This window comes from Pelmatolapia mariae, linkage group LG20 (assembly GCF_036321145.2).
Source record: "Pelmatolapia mariae isolate MD_Pm_ZW linkage group LG20, Pm_UMD_F_2, whole genome shotgun sequence".
Taxonomy (NCBI): Eukaryota; Metazoa; Chordata; class Actinopteri; order Cichliformes; family Cichlidae; genus Pelmatolapia; species Pelmatolapia mariae.
In genome coordinates this window covers 26,527,595-26,548,196 of record NC_086244.1, presented here as the reverse complement: position 1 = coordinate 26,548,196, position 20,602 = coordinate 26,527,595, and the positions used below count along the sequence as shown (strand labels likewise).

At 41.4% G+C, this 20,602-nt stretch overlaps 2 protein-coding genes across 5 annotated transcripts in view; one reads left to right on the top strand and one right to left on the bottom strand.

Annotated features, from left to right (window-relative positions):
* Positions 1 to 1,867: 1,867 nt before the first annotated feature.
* sp5l (Sp5 transcription factor-like) lies at positions 1,868 to 3,332 on the top strand. Its single transcript, XM_063465356.1, has 2 exons — positions 1,868 to 1,921; positions 2,292 to 3,332. The coding sequence occupies exons 1-2, from the start codon at positions 1,868 to 1,870 to the stop codon at positions 3,330 to 3,332; spliced, it is 1,095 nt and encodes a 364-aa protein (XP_063321426.1).
* Positions 3,333 to 5,048: 1,716 nt separating this feature from the next.
* arhgef25a (Rho guanine nucleotide exchange factor (GEF) 25a) overlaps positions 5,049 to 20,602 on the bottom strand; it is a 33,595-nt gene continuing 18,041 nt past the window's right edge. The window contains exons 2-16 of one of the 4 annotated variants that reach the window (XM_063464452.1): positions 20,136 to 20,443; positions 19,521 to 19,631; positions 15,791 to 15,915; positions 14,554 to 14,620; positions 14,024 to 14,127; positions 13,748 to 13,817; positions 12,208 to 12,297; positions 11,831 to 11,923; positions 10,571 to 10,621; positions 10,061 to 10,138; positions 9,742 to 9,933; positions 9,303 to 9,483; positions 8,108 to 8,337; positions 7,738 to 7,872; positions 5,049 to 6,970 (exon numbers count right to left, since the gene is read on the bottom strand). In XM_063464452.1, coding sequence (XP_063320522.1) covers positions 6,845 to 6,970; positions 7,738 to 7,872; positions 8,108 to 8,337; positions 9,303 to 9,483; positions 9,742 to 9,933; positions 10,061 to 10,138; positions 10,571 to 10,621; positions 11,831 to 11,923; positions 12,208 to 12,297; positions 13,748 to 13,817; positions 14,024 to 14,127; positions 14,554 to 14,620; positions 15,791 to 15,915; positions 19,521 to 19,631; positions 20,136 to 20,443 — 1,961 coding nt within the window. In that variant the 3' untranslated portion in view covers positions 5,049 to 6,844. The remainder of the gene's footprint in view (positions 6,971 to 7,737; positions 7,873 to 8,107; positions 8,338 to 9,302; positions 9,484 to 9,741; positions 9,934 to 10,060; positions 10,139 to 10,570; positions 10,622 to 11,830; positions 11,924 to 12,207; positions 12,298 to 13,747; positions 13,818 to 14,023; positions 14,128 to 14,553; positions 14,621 to 15,790; positions 15,916 to 19,520; positions 19,632 to 20,135; positions 20,444 to 20,602) is intronic. The other 3 variants (XM_063464453.1, XM_063464454.1, XM_063464455.1) reach the window with 3 other exon arrangements.

The window sequence follows — 20,602 nt, the reverse complement described above, 5'->3', positions numbered from 1 at the left end:
TACAGCATTGATTTGCATGCTGAAAAGCACTGAAAAACATTTTTATAATCAATAAATCTTTAAGGACAGCAGCACTGGCATCTTTATCCTTTTTTGCCACATAAAAACACATTTCAAAATAAAAACTATAGGTGTGATTTAAGTCTGCATGTCACATCTTTTTTGGATGTTATGGAGGCTACATAATCTGCGCTTTCCGTTTGGCTTTCACACCAGTAACTTAAAAAAAAAGTCCCATAACCAAATGGTACAGTTAGGTGATTAAGATCGCTGCCTTCCATGTATTTTTAAAAAAATGCTAATTCACTTACAGGCTAAGAGGAATGAAAGGAACTTTACACTTATGTTTAAATGTATTTATAAAGCAGATATATTTTTGTTTCTCATTTCAGATGGCTTCACTGTGGGGTGTGTTTATTTAAGGATCACAGCCTGTGAAACAGTGAGGAGCAGATAAGTGAGGAACAAGGAATTTACATGAGAAACAGGTTCCCAGCCTGGATTTAAACTCTTAACATTGTAATGGTGAACAGACTTACAGAATAAGATTAAGATTCAATCTGCATTTAATGGAGCAGATCTGAGGCGGCCTCTACTTGAACCCTGAAATGTGAGATGTCACACAGGGCAACCTATTTGAGATGTCACCTACTGGTGAGAACTCGGAGCCTTTGATTGAGTTTTATCAATTACGGAAAATACTGGGATTTTTTTAAAGTTGCGAGCCTCACGTCGGCCAAGATTGCGCCTGCTGTTGTGTTGAGGTGCAAGTTTGTTAGAAGAAAATTAACAATCCTCTAAAATGTCCAGTCAATCTATACAAGTAAGAAAAAGGCTTATATTCATTGTGCATTGTTTCCTTAAGTGGTGCACTTTGTTTTAATGCTGTCCTGTAAGTGTATGATTGTTTCTGCTTCTGTTTGTTGACTTGAGATCATAGTTTGCCCACCTTTTCATTTAACATTGCATCGGTAATGGTTGCCAAAAATAAAAATCCACCCGCTTTCTATCTTTACTTGACTTCCCACAATGGAGTTAAATCAGCATGTAAATACTCCCAGAGTGAGAGAGGTTTTTTTTTCTTTTCTACTTAGCTGGCTCTGTTTATCTTAGATCTTTTAACAGACTAAGCATTTTGTTCTTGTGCAAAATTTAGTCCTAAATGCACTCAGTGAAAGTTGCTGAAACACATAACAGCAACTTATTTTTTTTTCTCTTACTGTATAGGGTAACAGTTGCATTTGCTTATTTTGAATTATTGAAGTGGATCTCAAACACACGATGTCAGCTCAAATAAGCGTTTTTCTAAAACACAGATTTTACAGGAGCCTTTTTAAAATCATTCATAGAGTCTTTTTTTTTTGTCTCAGAACAATTGAGGGAGGAGTCAGTTGTTGGGGTCAGCGTTTGGTTGAAATTGAGTGAAATTATGAGTAGCCCACCCCTTCACCTAACAAGTCCCCCTCCTTCCTCCCTCACATCTCCTCTCTATTGACGGGCTCGCCTGCATCATACTGAAGACCCCGTTGAGAGGATCTTTTCTCACTATATAGAGAAGATGCAGCTCCGGCGCCTTTGAGATGATCGCCAGGATTTACTCCGCGCCTCTCTGCCCCTAAGTTCTCTAAAGGGCAGGCACCTTCGGCTGTTTTAAAATAACCACCTGGACTGCTAGCACTCTGAAAACATTTACCTAGTGGAGTGAATGTGAATGAACTTCCCAGTGTTTGCTGCCAAAGCGTCGGAGTCATCCAAGACTGTGAGCATATTTTTCTTCTGCGCGACCAGCTGTGGTTTAGAGCCGGTGCGTCGGTGCCTCTCGGCGCAGTTTGTGTTGCAGGTGCTTGGAGAAGCAGCGCGAGGACAGATGGCTGCGCTGACGATACAACGAACCGACAACTTTTTGCACACATTTTTACAGGTTTGTTAGATTCTTCTTTATTTTATTTTTGTTTTAAGGCGGATGCGTTTGTTTGCTCCCCCTTTTCTCTGTTGTGAGAGCGCGAGTGCCCGCAACTTGTAAAATAGTATTTAGCTTCTCGGATGGTAAAATCATTTTATGACAACTGAAACTAGCAGGAAACGAGGGGAGGGAACTAAAATAGTTTGCTTTTTTTTTTTTTTTGATGTAAACTTTTTTTTAACTTCAAAGTTTAATTTTCAATTTTCATGATTCAAAAAAATAAAAAAATAATGCTTTTTTTTTTTTAAATCAATTTAAACTTTTGTTGACCCTGAAGATCATCGAGTAGGACAGGAAACCTGATGTGTTTTTGTATATTATTACACAGGACCGGACGCCCAGCTCTTCTCCAGAGGGGGCACCCAACGCCCTCTCCTTTCTGGCCACCACCTGCAGCCAGGCCTGGCAGGTGGGGAGCACAATGGGCTCAGAGGGTTCTCAGTTCCCCTATGAGGGCACCGTCAGCTCAACATCTGGAATGTTTCAGCTCTGGAGCAATGACATGCCACCCAGCACAGCCCTCAGCACACATCAGATGACCTTCACGGTGCCCAAGATGCAGTTCCCTGGACACATGCAGTCCGGCCTGGGTCACCATCATCATCACCATCACCCCCATCATCACCACCATGAGCTGCCTCTTACCCCTCCAGCTGAACCACCATCATCCTACTCCTTTGAACTCTCCCCTGTTAAAGTGCTGTCCTCACAGCCACAGACCAACAGCCACTATTATCCTCAGCATAACAATGTGGGACAAAACTTCCCCAGCTTCCTCCCAAATTCATCAGGTAGGCATCATTTGTCCGGAGGCCATATGGAAGAAGGGCAGCAATGGTGGAGCCTACCCCAGACCAACGCTACCCCTTCTAACCACCCCTTCTCCCTGGGCAGACAGCTGGTTTTGGGGCATCAGCCCCAGATAGCTGCTCTTCTCCAGGGCACTTCCAAAGGTCTGCTGAGCTCCACTCGCCGCTGCCGCCGCTGCAAATGCCCCAACTGCCAGGCAAATGGCGGAGGGTTGGAGTTCGGAAAGAAGAGACTGCACATCTGCCACATCCCAGAGTGTGGCAAAGTGTACAAGAAGACCTCACACCTGAAGGCTCATCTGCGCTGGCATGCCGGGGAGAGACCCTTCATCTGTAACTGGCTCTTCTGTGGTAAAAGTTTCACCCGTTCAGATGAGCTACAGCGGCATCTCCGCACGCACACCGGGGAGAAGCGCTTTGGATGCCAGCAGTGCGGCAAGAGATTCATGAGGAGTGACCACCTCTCCAAACACGTGAAGACCCACCAGACGAGGAAGAGTCGATCTGGACAACCTTCACAGAGCACGGACCCTCTGCTCACCAACATTAAGAGAGAATAATCGCTATGGTTCTTCAATCAGAGACAAGAATGTGTGACTCACACTCACTGCCATAGGTTTGCACTAGAGGGTAAGCGTCAAGCTCCCTGAATATATTCTGTTGTCAAAGCTCTGCTTTGGACTTCAAATACTACCATAAAGTATATTTAGTGATCATTTTGAGTTACATAATTATGTGCTGTTTGGAGCCACGCACCTTTAAAGAAAACTTGAAGCCTTTCTAAGCGATATTGTGAGAGTTTTTGCTGCATTCAGTGTACCTTTCTTCAAGCCACACCAACGGATCTCACCTAGAGTTAACTTAATTGTATCCCTTTCACATTTTAAAATTAATTTAAATTTGATCAGAGTTGTTTTTTGTTATTTTTAATTTTGTGATGTAAATATTTTTTTCATGTGATGAATTTGCAAGACATGAAAAACATTTCAAAAGGCTTTCCTAATATGTTCCTAAATAAATGTATGCCTTAGTACAGCTCTGATTTCTGCTCCCTCGAACGAATGGATGAATGCCTGTGTTACTGTTAATCATTAGAATTTTATTCCAAAACATATGCTAATTTGTCTACTGCAAGGTAAGAATCTTTTTTTTTAAATATAAACACGAGTGTCTCCGAGCCGCATACGTATCTGCCCTGAAGCAGTAATGTTCATTGCTGCAGATTAGCAAACATGTTACATTTTTAAGTTCTCTGTAAATTGTGTATAAATATCATGAACAGTTTTATTTGTATTATGGCAGCATGTAAATTTGAATAAACATTGTCCTTAAAACTGTTTCTAGCAATGTTCTCTTTTTTACACCTACAAGAAACTGAAGTAAAAAGACAGTTGGGGTCAATCACAGTTTTAAACTTCTTAGCAACTCATTCAGCAAATGTGTGAATTTCTCAGGGCAATCTGAAGCACCCACTGAGCTAACCTTTTATTTAAATGATATTTTACTGCTTTCAGAATACAAGTGCTGCTCATTGTGCTGTTGGTGTGTGGGGGGAAGATCCTCATAAAGACCTAACATGGTGGCTGTTCAAAGATTTTCACACCTCAAAGTAAATACTCATCCCATTGATGGAGCTGTTTGTCTCGCTCGCTGCAATCAAGTTCACAGCCATGTGGCTTTTAATGAGTGTTTTCATTCTCTCAATGGAGAAAATTGAGTCAACAGATGCAACAGAGGGCACTGGAGAGGAATTCCCTGTGAATAGGACCCCTGTTGTTGAGACCCCCTGAGCGGCGGCAGGAACTCCCTTTGATTTTGCACCCTTGTGAAAGTTAATACCCCCATCCCCCCTACTCCGCCACAAGCCTCCATATATCACAGCCACATTATGATCGGCCTCGCTTTACTGCCCAGAATGGGGCTTTATTCAAAGGCCAGCCAACCAGATGTCTGCTCATCCAGGGGTTTCTTCCCTTTGTTTTTAATCCTGTTTGAACTTTCTCCAGCTGGGATGCAAAAGCAAGCAAAATGCTTTGTCTTTGTCAGAGGTCCCGCGGTGGAGTCTGAGGACCTCCACAGCAAATTTGAAAGTTTAATCTTAATCAAATCAGAATTTAAGAGAATTCAGCGCAGACTGCAGAGCCCATCAAGTAAATTTCCTTTAAATTTACTTACCTGACATGGAGGTCAAATACTTGTTCAAATACTCTGTATAGATGGTTATGTATTTTAAAGTAAATAAGTCTCAAATACAAAGAAAAACACAAAATCTACACTCTGTTTCAAAGACACTTTTTAATTCATATGATACAACTGTTTCTACTCAGTCAAACATGTCATTAACAAACCCTCTCTTGGTTTTATGTCCTTGCTTTTGGTTCTCTGTAGTGGTATTCCTTTGTGTTACATGCAAAACTGCCTGATCAGTAATTCCCATGAAAAACCTCACCACTTCACATTAACTGCAGATACATTTTATGAGATGGTTCAAGTCATCTAATGCCCCATCTTTCAGTTTACTTAAGGTAATTTAGTGTTGCCTTTTGGACCGATCGATTAGCAAGCAGCTTCACTGTTAGCAGGAAGCATGAGGCCTATTGATCTTTGGTGCAGCTGTATGATTCAACTCAACTGAGAATGGAAGCCTTGTGGGGACCTCTATTGGCCACAAAGAAGAACAGACCTACTCCGCTCTCCTCTTCTTTTTGACACCGTCCAGATAGAAACACAAATATCAACGACTGGTGGTAAGAGTAGCGGCAAGCTGAGCTGCAGTTGTGTTTGGCACTGTTGAGGAGGTGGGAGCATGCAGATTTGTCAGCATCGCTCTGTTTATGCAACAACATGTCATTTTCAATGGGACCATCTGGAACGGTGACATTTTTTGGCATACCTTGGCCATTCTTCGTAGCACAAGTGAAAATGTATAATTTATGGTATGCACTGTACAGTATTTAGTCCATGTGGCCAAAAGCTAACAGAGTTTATAGAAATGGTGCACGGCTTTAACATGACAAAAGTGGACCGATGAAACAATTCATATTAGTTTAAACCAATGCGCTGTTTTAAGGACCCCTGTCCCCAAAAATCACAAGCAACCCGATTTGGCTTGTAAAGAAATAAAGATGTATGTAAAGATGTTGCATGCAGAACTTTGGGTCAGCACAGCAGGCCCTTTAATGCATATCTCGCAACTCCTCTGGAGTTGCCCAAAGAGTAAAAAGTATTCTGAAGTGACGTCATACCCACAGAGAGCCTCCAGGGGGCTTCCTCATGCCTTTTTGTCCGGATCAAAGGGAGGCCGGTCAAACAGAATAACAGAGCAAAGAGGTGCTCTCAACATGGCGGCAAGAAAGAAAGTTCTTTTACTTGCAGATGAAATTTGAGCGAGTAAAGTACTTGTGGCACATTCTGTCTTTCCTCTTCTTGTTGACACAAACGGCAAACTCAGTTGTCAGCAGGGAAATGAAAATAAAATGTAAAAATGTAACTGTGTTTGTCTTCGCAATGGGGCATCAGAAAACAAAAAAGATCTTCAAGGAAGTTTAACAGAGAGTACAAGAGGAGCCAGAGCCACTCCTTCCACACTCTCATGCGCACAAACACATCCACACATAATTTCATAAACATACATTCAGGCACACACGTAACTCCAGTGACTTCCCCATTTAGGAATGGAATCATCAAACAAATTCCCCTTGCCCTTTCAAAGAGAGAATATAAACTCTCAAAAAAGGTAAAAAGCAGAAACTGTCACAACAGTAAGTGTCCACGGAGTATTTTGTAACTATGAGGCCAGTGACATCCCACTGGGTGCTGTTCATGTACACTGAAGGTGATCAAGGCTAAGTCACCTCCCTTTAAATGGCTCTCTAAAAAGGAGCAAAGTCATTTATCATAGTTGCAGCCCATAGTTCCTTCATATATTCATCAGGGTCCTTCATTGATCTTCAGAAATCTTGACTGAACCAGGTAAGGTGCAGTCTGGCATGAACAAATAGTCGATTCTTGTCTTCCCAGCTGTGGCCTTAGCTGCCGTCCTTCTGACCGATGACGCACATGGCACCAAAGTTCAAAGGTCATCCTCAGCTAGCTGGGCCAGGTTGCTGGGACGTCGTCCAGCTGATGGACCCGACAATGGACCCTGGTTTCCAGCATCAGAAGCCTGACCCCTGCGGCAGCCCTCTCCTGCTCTCTGCTGGGGAGAGAGGGGACGTTCATCACAAAGATATATCCCATTTTGATTTTCATATCAAAAAGAACACGATACACCTTTCTATCCCAGCACTTTTCTTTTACAGCCTCAGCCTGAAAAACGCACTGGCCCACCCATCTTCTGTATGTTCCCCAGCACAAGTATAGGAAACGATTATCTGCGTTTGATAGGCATCTTTTTCTGACTTCCTTTTGATGAATTCTGTCTCTGCCTACTTCCTGTTTGTTGTGTGCCAAGTCTGTCCAGCCTGAGTAGACAGAGAGTGAAACGAAGAACAACAACTTCTGACCTGTCAGCACAGTCCCTCTACGGACACGAGCCAAGTGATGACAGAGAGAAACTCTGCTAATGGTAATGCACGGAATCCCAATAACAGGATGCTCCTATTTTTGAATAAAATTCCAAGCTTCCAGGACAGCGAGACCCGAATTCTTACTGTGAAGCTGTTGTAATCGGGTTTCCTTCAAAAATGTTCAGAGTTTTAATAATTCCTTTACCATCCAACAGGGGGGAAATAACTCTTTTTATGACTCAACAATGTCTCTACGGTGTGTCTGAAAAAATAGTTACCATTTTAATGGTAAATGCCTTTAAGGAAATCAGTGTAACGTTAATTAGACCTTGTTTCCCACTGTAGAGCTTTGTGACGCTTTTTTGCTATTAATTAATTGTAACGTTTTGTGCGAAATAATTACATGTGTACCATCGAACCAACCCCACAGACAGATTTGTGCATACGTATACACTACCTGTACACTTTGTGTGGTTGGGGTGTACAGCCCATTTGACACAGCTTGACAGTTTGGCTGATCAGTTAAGCCAAGTCGGACATGTGATGGAGAAACAGTGTGGGAGTCAGCAGGGCATGGCTGGACCACAGTGGGCTGCAGAAGCAGTAAGTAAGAACAGATAAGTCTCTAAGTACAGGAGTGCATGCACACAATACCATTTGCTGTTTTTTATTAATATTTTATTTTTTGCAACATTCCAGTCCAGAAGCCGTAAAAGCTTAAGACATAAATAGGCCATGCAGTGTCTCATGAACAGAAGGATTGAGTTTGAGTAAGCAGTTACTGCTGGACACTGTATGCAGAGATGAAAGAAACACAAGTGACTTACATCCCTCAGCGAGTAGGTCTCATTGGATCCTTGGCTCTGGCCTTGGCTTGGAAGGTAGAGTGCAGGAAGGGAGGTGTTGTGAGAGTGAAGGGAGGGCAGTTTATGACGGTCAATGGAGGCAGAGGAGTGAGGCCGCAGGGCACTGGCAGCAGACAGAGGGGGCCTCATACTGCGGCCCAGGCTATTAGACTTGCTCTCTCGCCGCTGGTACTCAATAGGCGACTGTAAGGCTGAGAGAGAAACAACAGAGGCAGGTCCTATGAAACTCTGCTGCTGATTCTGAATCTTTTATAAAACATTGCATCCAGAGGATTGAAGTATGTATTTGTTGAGGAAATGAAGACATCTATGATAAGACATATTTTCATATTATTACAACATCACAGCATTATATTGTAATCATCACCTGCTTATACAGCGGAACCCATACAGTGTGCTCAGTACTACCAAAAAATCCTCAATAAATACAAGTGCTTTTGAAAAGCAATGACTAACCTTAAGTTTTGTTGATAATAAATGCTACATAAAGAAAGTTAATGGGTTCTTCATGTCAGTGTTGCATAAAAAACACAGTAGATGATACCAAATCCTTACAACTTCAAAGTTATGATCATAAAAATGCAAATTAAATGTAAAGCTCTGACATAACACTACAAAAATCCAGAATGACAGTCTTTTATTTTTTTCTATTTTTTTCATGCAAAGCCAAAACCGTGAAAAAGTTGGTCAATATGTTTACATATGCCATGCTTCATGCTAACTTCATGCAATCTTGCAATTTTAACAATAATAATTTAATATTTTCTAACTTTTTTTTTCTTCTAGGTGTGCTGGGAATATAAAGACTACACAGTCTTGTAAGCTTGTCACACAGACAATAAATGAAAAATGCTCTAAACTCCAAGCTAAAATATAACTTATAGATGTGAGAGATCCATAAATTACTCCCCATGTGTTTATATACCACTGCAGCATGTCATTGAATTTTTATCATCTCTCCCCCTTAGTCTGCTATCTTTTTCTTTGCCATCACCCCCACTGCCCCTCACTGAGCGTGGTTGAGTGCTTGCTCATAAGGGATTGCTTCACTTCACCACGGCTTGAGATGACTGTTGTTGTGATTTGGTGCTATATAAATTAAATGTGAACTGAATTGGATTGAAATGTGAGTCTTCTTTACTTGGTTGGCACTTACCATTAAGGAAGTTGCGCTGGCTTTCCAAGATCTGAACCACATCATTGACCCAGGCCCTTCCTATCTCTGGGGAGGAGGCCTGCATCTGGAAGCGCACCACACTTCCATCGGGATTGCGTGATGTCAGCACAAAGCGCGCATCGTCGCTGTCCACACTGGGCTCCACCCCCAGGCAGCTCACCTGAAACATATATATATATATATATATATATGATTAGACTTTGCTTGTTAAATGCTTTGGTAACACACGCATGCCTCTAAAAAGTCCACAAGACAGAATTATGTAAGCCAGGCAGGAATGAGTGTGTTTTGGTTCTGTTACGTAACTTCTAACCTGGGAGTGAGTTGAACTTTCTCTTTTCTTTTTATTAGTACATACAGTTCATAAAAACATCCTGTGTGGCTCATTTGAGTTTATTAAGGCTTAGTAGGCACTCACCTTGATGCTGTTTTTAAATATGTATCCAGGGAGTGAAAAGCCTTTCTTCCTGTCTATCGGCTCACTAAAGATGACCAACTGCTCAAACAGGAAGACGCGTCTTTCCTTGGCACGAGACAGGAAGCCACTGTCCTGCTCTATAACAGTGAAGGTGTCCTGCTGGAGAAGCTTGCCCTGGGCTGTGATCTTACCCTGGTAAAGTTAAAACAAAACAAAAAAACGGGAAAAGAAGTTAGACTCTGGTTTTCATGAGCTGAACACAAATTATTCCAAGGCAAATTTTTTGGAGGAAAGATGATCCAAACATCCAGAGACATACCTCAAAACCTTGTAGTCTGCCCACATTCATCATGTCATTGCAACGTTTTGGCACAAAACACATCACTTCTACTGCTTTCTGTTTAGAAGGGGGAAAAGGCAATTAGAAGCACAGTAACGACAGCAACTATGTTGCTAGGAATTGCATTAGCAAGCTTAGAAGGCATTTATAGGGATCAAGTATGGAATAAAGTAAATAATTTTGTGAGTGATGTGAGGCATCTGCACAACACTATTGTTCCCTCATATTCACTAAAACAGGTCCAATTTTATATTCCTCAAGCCATCAAATTTCTAAACATGGGCAACGCATAGGAGGCTAAATTGATGTGGCTAAAGTCATCCCTAAGATGCAAGGACAGTGAAAGTGTTTGCATATTGTGTGCTTATGGCTGTTTATGTTGATGTCATTGTTTTTATATGGTGTATACAAATGTCAGCCACAATTTGCCACAAGCAAATTTCCCCACACGGACAAATAAATGTATCTATCCATTTAAGCAAAACCCACCTCCAGCTCCTCCGTGTCCATCCCAGCTTTGGTGTAATACTTTAGGAAGTCCTGTTGAAATAAACACAGCACGGTCACCAGAGCATTCCAGGTTTACTGGCCAGAATAACGAGAGGCAGTATTTATGAGCACCATGCTTGCTTATGACAAGGAACCATGACTCAAGGACTTTTACACACTATTGTTTAAATTTTATAATAAAGAGCCTCTTTCTCTCCCGCTTAATCGTACCCTGACCAGACAATACATTGTGTGTGATCAGCATTTCTGCACAGAGGTTTGTATGTAAGTGTTTTGGTTTTTCTACTTGTATGTTTGCAACCCCACACTGTAAGAAAAAGTCCTAATATAAAAATATTTTACTGTGTATTTTACAGTTTTGTTCTGTTCTTCTAGAATATCATTAAATTTACATAAATAGACTGTGATTTCACATTTCAAATGCAAATTAACGTAAAATCACTGTAATGTAATAAAACATAATTTTCTTGTTTTTTAAATGTATTTGTCTGTACATATGCATATTTAGATTGTTAAAATACATTCACAAATGTATCATGATTTCACAAATATTTGTCCGTTATTTGAAAGATTGAACTGTTAAATTCAAATGTAATGCTATGGAAAAATATATGAAATGATTCTTATAAACTTTTTTAACAACAAGTAATTATTACTATTATTGTTATTTAGGGAGATCGTGGCTCGAGAGTTGGCAGTTCGCCTTGTAATCAGAAGGTTGCCGGTTCGAACCCCGGCTCGGACACTCTCGGTCGTTGTGTCCTTGGTCAAGGCACTTCACCTACCGCCTACTGGTGATGGCCAGAGGGGCCGATGGTGCGATATGGCAGCCTCACCTCTGTCAGTCTGTCCCAGGGCATGCAATCCATTATTATTTAAACCAACTGTTAACTGTATATTTCTGTACATTTAAGTATTATTATTATTCATATTGCCACATTCATTGACCTTGTTTATAGGTAATTTCATTGTTTAATCACATTAAAATGTTCCTAATTTAATGTTTAAAAGCACTTGAAAAAGGCAAAATCCCATGTAAAATTAGGGCAACAAACTGTATTGTCATTACTGAAAATAACCGTATTTTTATGAGAAAGTTATTTTCTGTTATTTGATGGTATTATTTTGGCGCCCCAGCTGCTGGAATATTACTGTTTTTCTAGGATTTTTTTTTTAACAGTGCATAGCAGACACGGCACTGGTGTTTGGCTAACAGTACAGCAATGACATGCTTTTTACCTTGAGCAGAAGCTGATACTTCATGATCCTCTGGACAGGTTTGATGAGCAGGTCGTTCAGCTGCAGCCTGTGGCCCAGCTGCTGCCGGAGCTCCTAACAGCGGAAACGGACGCAACATTTTATCAACGTGACAGCACAAAACACGGCAGCTGTTGGCCAGTATAATTCCTCTATGACCATAAAGCACAGGCTTTGCAACTAATACTTATTTGTCTTGTTCTTGCTGTCAATTTGAATAATAATAAATGGCAAATCACAAAACAAAGTTGCACGTACACAGTCGTGGGCATAAACAGAAAAGAAATATAAGCAGCATCTTGAAGATGGTTAGGCTAAACAGAAAATCTGCACAGAGTCAGACGTTGAAATTCACTCACCTCAAAGTAAGTCTCGATATATTCTGAGACAATGTGTTCTGACTTGGGCTTGTTCTGACAGTACACAACATACATATGCAGGCGCCTCTCCTGCAATACAAGCCACATTATAAAATCATTTCACTGAGCATTTTGTTACAAAACGTTAGCCACATGGTAAAAGAAAAAAAAGACTCACGATGAGAAATACAGATCTTAAGGAGCATTACAAGTAAATGAAAATGCCCATGAAAGTGAGTACAAACATGAGCAATCAATGTGCGGGTCTCTGGTTGCTCTTTGGGATGAAAGGGAGCAAAGCAATAATGATTCGTCTAAGACTGGGCCTTTGAAGCCAGCTCTGTCTGGTAGTGCCTACTCTTGTGTGACTAATTGGCATGGAAGTGCAGATGTGGCAGACCTGAGAGGCCTAATGGAGTTATATGTAGATGAGCATCAGGTTATGTATAATTTACCCAGGTTGCCCTCTGTGTAACCAGAGCCTTTTAAAGGCTGCCAATATGGGAGTACACCTAGCAACAGACATGGCTCTGTAACCTAGAGAACAGCGAGCTGCTACACCTCAGTGGACATCATGTAACACTGCAGACAGCGACTGCTGACACACGAGGGTCACATGTTCATGTGTGTCTATATATGCAGCGTGTGTGCAAGTGAGCACATGTGTTGTATACAAGTGACGCAGCTTGTTAAAAGCCAACTGCGTTTTCTGTTTTTCATTAGGACCATGTTCCCAGTCCGCTTGTTTTCACAGTTTGACACCGTGCTTAGATTTAGTTACAAGTTTTTTTATTCCCCCACAGGCTTTTTAAGTTAATTGTCCAGAGGGCTGAGCCTTATTGGATTGTTTAAAGAGCTACAGTCAGAGACAGCAAAAGACACACATTTAAGTTAATCAAGTTCACAAAAAGAAGTGACTTGGTAAAATTATGCATTATGTCTATCTCGTCTGCATGTGCCACCACTCACTCAATATACATAAATCTAATTTTTCCTGCTGTATCAGTGCTGTGACCTTATAGTGACTCTAGCTCTGTTCTACTGGCAGAACAATATACTAAACAGGGAATCTTTTTGCACGTGTCATCGTTCTTGAGTCAAGATGTGAAAGAAAGAGGACCCTGCTTTTGGGAGGGGAGGAAAAAAATCTTTCATATCAAAAAGTCTGAGCTTAAAATTTATTATTCTTCCTTTTATTCTTGTTTGCTTTTCAGACTGTTTTTCCCTGGTGTTTCCTGACCAGTCCTCCAGCCCAGACTGCAAGATCAGACAGCGTGTCATGTGTGTGTGTCTGTTAGCCATGTGCACGCTTGTAAAAACACAGCCTGACTAAGACGTATCAGTAACAGGGAAGAGGAAGGAGAGATGTTGGCAGCTGAGAGAGACGGAAAGAGGTATGGTAAAGGATAAGCAGGAGCTCTGTGTTTTGTTTTCTGTAGCTCTTTTTTTACCTTTACTCCAAACAGCACAAAAAGTAGACCTAGACACGTGCGCTATGTGCGTACGTGCATTTGTGTGTGTGTCTTTACACCATACTCACATGTTTAATGAAGAGCTGAGCCAGCCGCTCTGGCTCTGCCAAACACTTCTCCAGCTCTCCCAGGAAGTAGCTACATAGAGGAAAAACACACACACATCCACAAAACGGAAGGTCAGATTTCCCTCCTGCACTTTTTTTCCTTTGTCCTCTCTGAGCTACAAGCACATACTCTGCAATTTATTGTTTGCCTTTCATTTTGCATGCAGTTAGAGCAAGCGTATATTTTTCACACACTTTCCTCCTCTCACTTCCGTGAGAAAAAAAATAGGGACTTACTCTTTATGCCAGTCAAATATTTGATGAATGTTCCCAAAAACAATTTTGTCTTTTCCCTTCATGTCCTCCTGCACACCTTTGGCGCTCATTGTGGCCATGTAGCCCTGTAAAAAGGAGAGAAAGCAGCCGTTGTTTCTTAAGTCCTGCAAAAATCTGCAGCTGGCTCAAAACAGTAAAAGTAAATATAGTGAAGTTGTTATAACAAAGAGCAGCAATCACACACCCACTGTTATGGAGCTTTAATTAACCTTCAGATGGCAAGAATTCATTTCTGAACCAAAATATCTTGAGCTATTTTCAGCACTAGGAGATGGATCTCTGGCAATATAAGACTCCTCACGCTAATAATTCACAAAATCTGCTTAAGTTTGGAGATGGTGTGATGGAGGCAGACCGAAGTGTGGAGTAAAGTGACAGAACTGTGATGGTTAAGCTTTAGAGCTCGCTTTGAAAAACTGGGTGGATGACTAAGCGTGCTCCTTTTTGTCAGGGAGATTGTGTGTTCTTAGCTGCCAGACTCGGTGGTTTACCTCCACTATGAGCCCCAGGTCTGACACATAGTACTTCTCAGTCTCAATAAGCTCCTTCAGCACATACCTATAAAAATATAAATGAGGAAAGATTACGGTTAGGGTTATCTCACTGAATTCTTTCTGCACCCTGCAAAACACTTCATTTTACAGGTCCCAGTTTCCTAATATATTTCCAGAATGGAAATAATAATAACAAGTTTATAAGGAGTTTCCTGGAAATGAATTTGGTACAAGCTAGAGAGAAAACACGGCAAGTATTCAGACCATACACTCTAAGTCCAATAAATCTAATTAACTAACAGAATTATTAACTGAGGATCAGCTGAACGTGCAAAACTTACATAAACACCTATGTTTATGTTTCCCATGACTTGTGACTGCCTTGCACTCTTTATGTGAATCGACTTTTACCTCTTGTCAGGAGGAAAGCTAAGATACCACATCATGACCACAGTATGGAGCGTTGGTCATGTGATAACTGCTAATTAATGCTTAGTAATAGTAAACATTACTAGTAATAATAGTAATGTTTAAAGCTCAACAGATAAGTAAGATGATCCACATAAATCAGTACAGTTTTACCACCTAAAAACATATTTCACAACTACCTGTTATAAAAACTTCAATCTAAAAGTATCAGTACTTACTATATGAGTCGTCTTAAAACACTGTGTCTGTCTTCAGTATTATTGCTGTTCCTTCTTTCAGAAGTCAATCTGAATTTTTAGACTAGTAAAAGGAAAAGCTTTACTTTTCTCTTCTTTATTGCAGTGACCTGCCCTGTAGGTGCTTGTGAACAGACATTTATCTTGTCATAGCAGGAAAAGGATCATCAAACATATTAACAATGGCTCAGTTATTTGAAGTGTCCAAGTAAAGCAGTGTCGCAATGAACCTGAAAATAAAGCAGCTGAATGGAACAAAGGCACCATTAATCTTAGTAATTACACTGCATATTCTTTTATAAGTCAGACAGTGATTTGTGGAAAATCCTCAAAATAAGTGAAATTGTCATTTAGTTCCACCATCAACTCAACATGCAATGCCCTGTGACTCTCTGCAAGGAGACGTTCTCAGCTGCATCTCGGCTGTAAGCTGAGCTGCAAGTGCTAACGCTTTCTAAGAGCAGCTGCACTCAAATATATTGCTGTTTGAGACAACACATTTATTTAAAGAATGGACAACAGCCCGAATTGCCATCGGGCATAAATTAAGTGACGTCTGAAACACATACATGCTTTTCTCTAAGGCACTCTTCCTCTCCTCCTCGGTGTCAGCCGCAGCTGACCATTGGCTGGAGGTGTCGTCCATCAAGATGGACTCGCTGTCATCTGGCAGAACACCGATGGACTGCGTGTCCTGAGGAGGAAGAGACAGGCAGACAAACTGTTTATCAAAGGTCCTGTGCCAGTAATGTGGATCATGCCAGAAATAAAGTAAACAAAGGGAGATAAAGAGCAGGAGAGAAATGGTAATGATGCAGGTTGCCAGGGTGACCAGGGAGCGCAGAGAGACACGAGTAACAGAGATTGAATGATAAAAAGATCTGATTCAGATTGTTGTTGTTAATGATGCATACTGTGACACACATAGAAAAAAACAGATAAAGAGTCAAGGGGGGGGGGGGGGGGGGGGGGGGCTGTGCTTGTAGAAGATAATAAATAAAGCTGTTCCTGATAACCATTTAGAACAAACCTGTATTTTGTGGCATTACACTATTGAAGTTTAAATTAATAAATTCATTTGCCAATTGGGAATTCAAACAAAGTATATATTAACACGCATGGCGCATCTCCTTTGGTTTAACTTGGCACCAGCAGCTTTTACATAAGTACTTCCTGCCTTATTGGCCCAGTTGTACCCGAGATAAACCCAGGGTTACTGTGATCTAATCGATTGTGTTCATGTGGTATATACGTGACCTCCTTTTTCAAGCTTTTTCCTGGAATTGATATAATTTCCTGTGGGGGTTCTAGCGCAAATATAGAGTCATTGTGCACACCGCAAAGAGGGCCTGCAAAGATTTAAGTCATGACTAACTCAACAGAGACGTGCTTAACATCTGCAGACAACCCTTAGTTTGTCTATATTAGCATTCTCTCTCGCGATAAGCACACTTATCCCTTTTAAATTGCCATAAAACCTCACTACAATATGTCCGTCTAACTGTATCTATTTAAAAAGTTACTCCTTCTATTTTTAAAGCATTTCTTTTTAGCCTTTTCACTCTCTCCTGACTCCGGAAACCTATAGGGGCAGCCATCTGTCTTTACCTAAATCCCAGTGTCCCCTTGTCCCAGCCAAGCAGAACCACCCCGCCTTAAACACATACACAAACCACCAGACACACACCTAATCACTCAGACCCGCCTGGCAGAAGGCTGCCCAAAAGAGAAATAAATACACGGCTAGACTGATACACATATAAGCAAACGGAAAGAGGGACAAGACTCTCCTTTTCTCCTCTGGTCTAGTTCAACTTGTTCACCTGCGTTCCCCTTGATAAACTTGCTGCCATCAAGAAGTTTTGAGCTTCCTGTCGTGTCACAGTGGTGCATGTGAAAGAGACAAAGCCAAGTAAGAGAGACAGAGAGGCTCCACGAAGACCCTCTCTCCCCCAGCTCGTCTTGCCCCGCTAGGAGTGCTCCAGCCTAGCTGACAGGTCTCCCTGGCTCCCTGATCATTTCCAGATGTGCTGTGGCAAAACCCACAGGAAAAAAAAATCCCTTGTCTCTCTCTGTTGTAAGTTTTGTTTTCTAGCCAGAAGCCTGCGAAATAAACTGACAACAGTTTTAGAATAAGTCAAGGCCAAACCTTTCCAAGCAAGTAAGTTCAGTCGAGAGCGAAATGATTACAAAACTTCTTTTTTTTTATGGGTAAAAAAAATACAAGCTCCAAGTTTTATGTGTAGAAGTCAAAGAAGAATTTTATCTTAAAAGTGTAATTATCTGGATATGAGAACAAAAAAAGGATGTTTGCATGTAAAGGTTTACACCACAGAATATTTGCATTGACTATATTTTTGTCTTGGATTAAAGCACAGTGTTTTAATCTAATAAATAAATTGTCCATAATTTGATATCTGTCTGCTAATTTTATATCTGCCTTTTGTTATTTCATATTTATAGCTGTGGACCAACTTTTGATTGCACTCTTCACTTGGAACACAGACTGCTGCAAATCACCAGTAGTAAAGTGAATTTAAAGGCCCTCATGTAAGGAAACATGAATCTGTTTGGCTTAAAATGTGATTATTTAAACTGTAATATAGGTATTATGACCTGTGCTTGAATCTGTATTTTCCACTGCAGAGGTGGCATCAGCAATTTTTTATTTTTATAAGGGATGGGGCAAAGCAATCCTTATGCACACAAGTGCACATCAAAGTTATGATACTGTGATACAAACAGAGTTGGGTGATTTCATTATGTCTCAAGTGCAGAAAAATCTAATTTAACAGCAATAATGCCGGTGTCACAAAGCAAAGGATGGCTTTGAAGAGCACTCACAACAAATGCAACACATAATTCTTTTTACAGTTTCTGTCCCGGTTTGACTTAAAGTTTATTCTTTTAGTTAAGAGTTTTCTGTTTGATACTTTTTATGAGTGAAGATCAGAGACTGTACAAGCTGTTTTTCAGGAAAAAGTGATTTAATAGATCTGTTGATCATTTGTTCCGGCTTGTTTTTTAACACAGCAGCTTGTTAGACCTGCGGACATCGTAAGAAATTTCCCGTGCTTGATCAAAAACACTATAGTTTTATTTAAAAAAGGTGGGTGGGGGAGACGAGCAGCGCATTTAACACTGAGCCTGTTGGCGGAGAAGGTGGTGTAGATGACAGGAACCATCGGAGATGACTGACCTACATAATTTAATCTCTCTCACACCACCTCTCTCCCTGTGTGTAGCTTTCGCTCTCCTACCAAACACTGGCAGTAAAAACACCACAGCGCTGACCTCATCCCTCTGATGTAATCCCGCTATTGTCTTTCAAAGTGTTGTTGAGGCTGAAATTATAGTTTAAGTGCCCAGGTCTTGATTCAACAACAGGACGCACTTCACAGTGTTTAAATGCTCAGACATCGTTATTGTTTCCTGTTGATGGGACACAGGCACCGCAGGTTAACGCAACACTCCCGCTGTTCAAACAAACACCATTTTCCAGCGAGCTTCTAGCAGCAAAAAGGGACCAGCCAGCTTAAGACATTCCTTTGCCACAAGCAGTTTGATGGAGAAATGAAGACGGGCTCGCTTCTTTGTTAAGCATTTCTTTGTTCTAAAAGTGAAGTCATCTTTCACCACATCTGCCGTTTCTTATTTATCTCCAGGCATGTCCTTCTGCAACATGTTGAATGTGAGTCATGCATCACACTGGCCACGCTCAGATTCTGCCCTCTGGTCCTCGGGGCATCGATCTGGTCTGAGATAGCGCCGTATTCAGTTTGTCTCCATATGCATCTGTGCATATGTGTGCTCTATGTCTGCATTTGTGTACATATATATACACACACATATATATGTCTGCATATGTATGTAGCATATGTGGCTACAAAAAGCAGCCCTCCTACGTGCGTTTGTGTGCTCATGTTGCTTCATCGTTGAGCTCCTCCAGCAGCAGTGGAGTTAGTCATTTCCAGCTCTGGCTGGAGGGCCATGGAGACAAAGAGCGCTGATGTCACCTCCCCACCAGGCTACGTCCTCACTGAGAATATTATTTCTACTCCTCTCTGAGACTGTCAGCTAAAATGAATTGGTAATGGATTATTTTCATAGTTTAAATCTCATAGCCAGCTACTAGATCATATAAAACAGGCCTCCTTTCAAAAGATTACTAACTGCATTTAAGTTAGCAACGTATAAGTTCTGCTTGGTGTCATTTCTATGCGATACTTATCATATGTGATATGAGATATAACAGGACAGGGTTGGGTGTTATTTTGATAGCATATCAAGATAGCAGACCTGGGCGTTTGGCAGTGACGTGCAGCCAATCAGCGAGTCAGTTATGCAGCTGGGTGACTGTAGAGTAGCTGGTGACAGGTCCTCAGGGCTTGCCAGGCCATCTTTCCACTCCTGGAATACACACACACACAAACGTTCGCAGTGTCAGAATAACAAAATCTGTTGAGTGCATATGTGTTCTGGCACAGAGAGACACAGGCGACTCTAAAAAGAAAAAGAGGACACATAAGAGAACAGGGTAGGGTGAGAGACTGCAGGAAGAGCCAGCAATGCTGCTGTCATTTACAGTGACACTGCTAACTGACATGGTGCTTGTTCCTCCGGGGATTAACTCTACATCAAACCTGCTTCTCCACTGACAACCTTGCACTACCTAAAGTAAACAAGTGTGGTCAAGATGTTGGTTCTAATTTGTGTTTGCCCAAGAATGAAGTTTTGCATGCATCACAACCAGTTTATACAAATACCTACTGTTAACGAGGTGCAGTAATAATTTCAGTTTACTTATGAGGTGGTTCATGTGAAATGTGCAGAACGGAACTGCAAAATTCACCAGGCAAAGCTTTGTTTGATTAGTTCGTATGATCGAAAAAATTAAAAATTTATGCTTCTCACCAGTTCTCTGTGGGTGACAGGCAAGATGGTGAGACTCTCTACAGGCCTTGGAAGGCTCCCCATATCTTGGTTCTGGCTGTGGGATGGAAGACATGCAGGCTTTCCCTCAAGTTTGCGGACCTGACGCTCTCCTTTGGCGGTGGATCCAGCGCTAAGTTTGCGGACAGGGTTTGTGAGCCATTTTTTAAGGGTGCTCACAGAGCGCCTGGAGCCCGGGGAGCTGGGGGCCGAGCTGCCTGATGCCTGTGGGGGCAGCGACGCCACGGAGGTGGAGATGCTGCCCTCACTGCCTGCTGCCGAATACGAGTCTGAAGAAAAGGCATAAAGAGACAGGAGAAGCAAAAGGTTACTGGTAAAGGAAAACAATCAATAGATAAGGGTTAAATGGGTCATGAGGCAGAGTAAAGGCTCCACGTACAGACTTAAGTTAATCAATGAATCTGTGGACTTCGACAAATGTGCAAAAA

Excerpts from the sequence above, each read along its gene's own strand:
- sp5l (XM_063465356.1), top strand. The coding sequence starts at position 1,868 with ATGGCTGCGCTGACGATACAACGAACCGACAACTTTTTGCACACATTT. Across the intron at positions 1,922-2,291 it reads TTTTGCACACATTTTTACAG|GACCGGACGCCCAGCTCTTC; the intron begins GTTTGTTAGATT and ends ATTATTACACAG.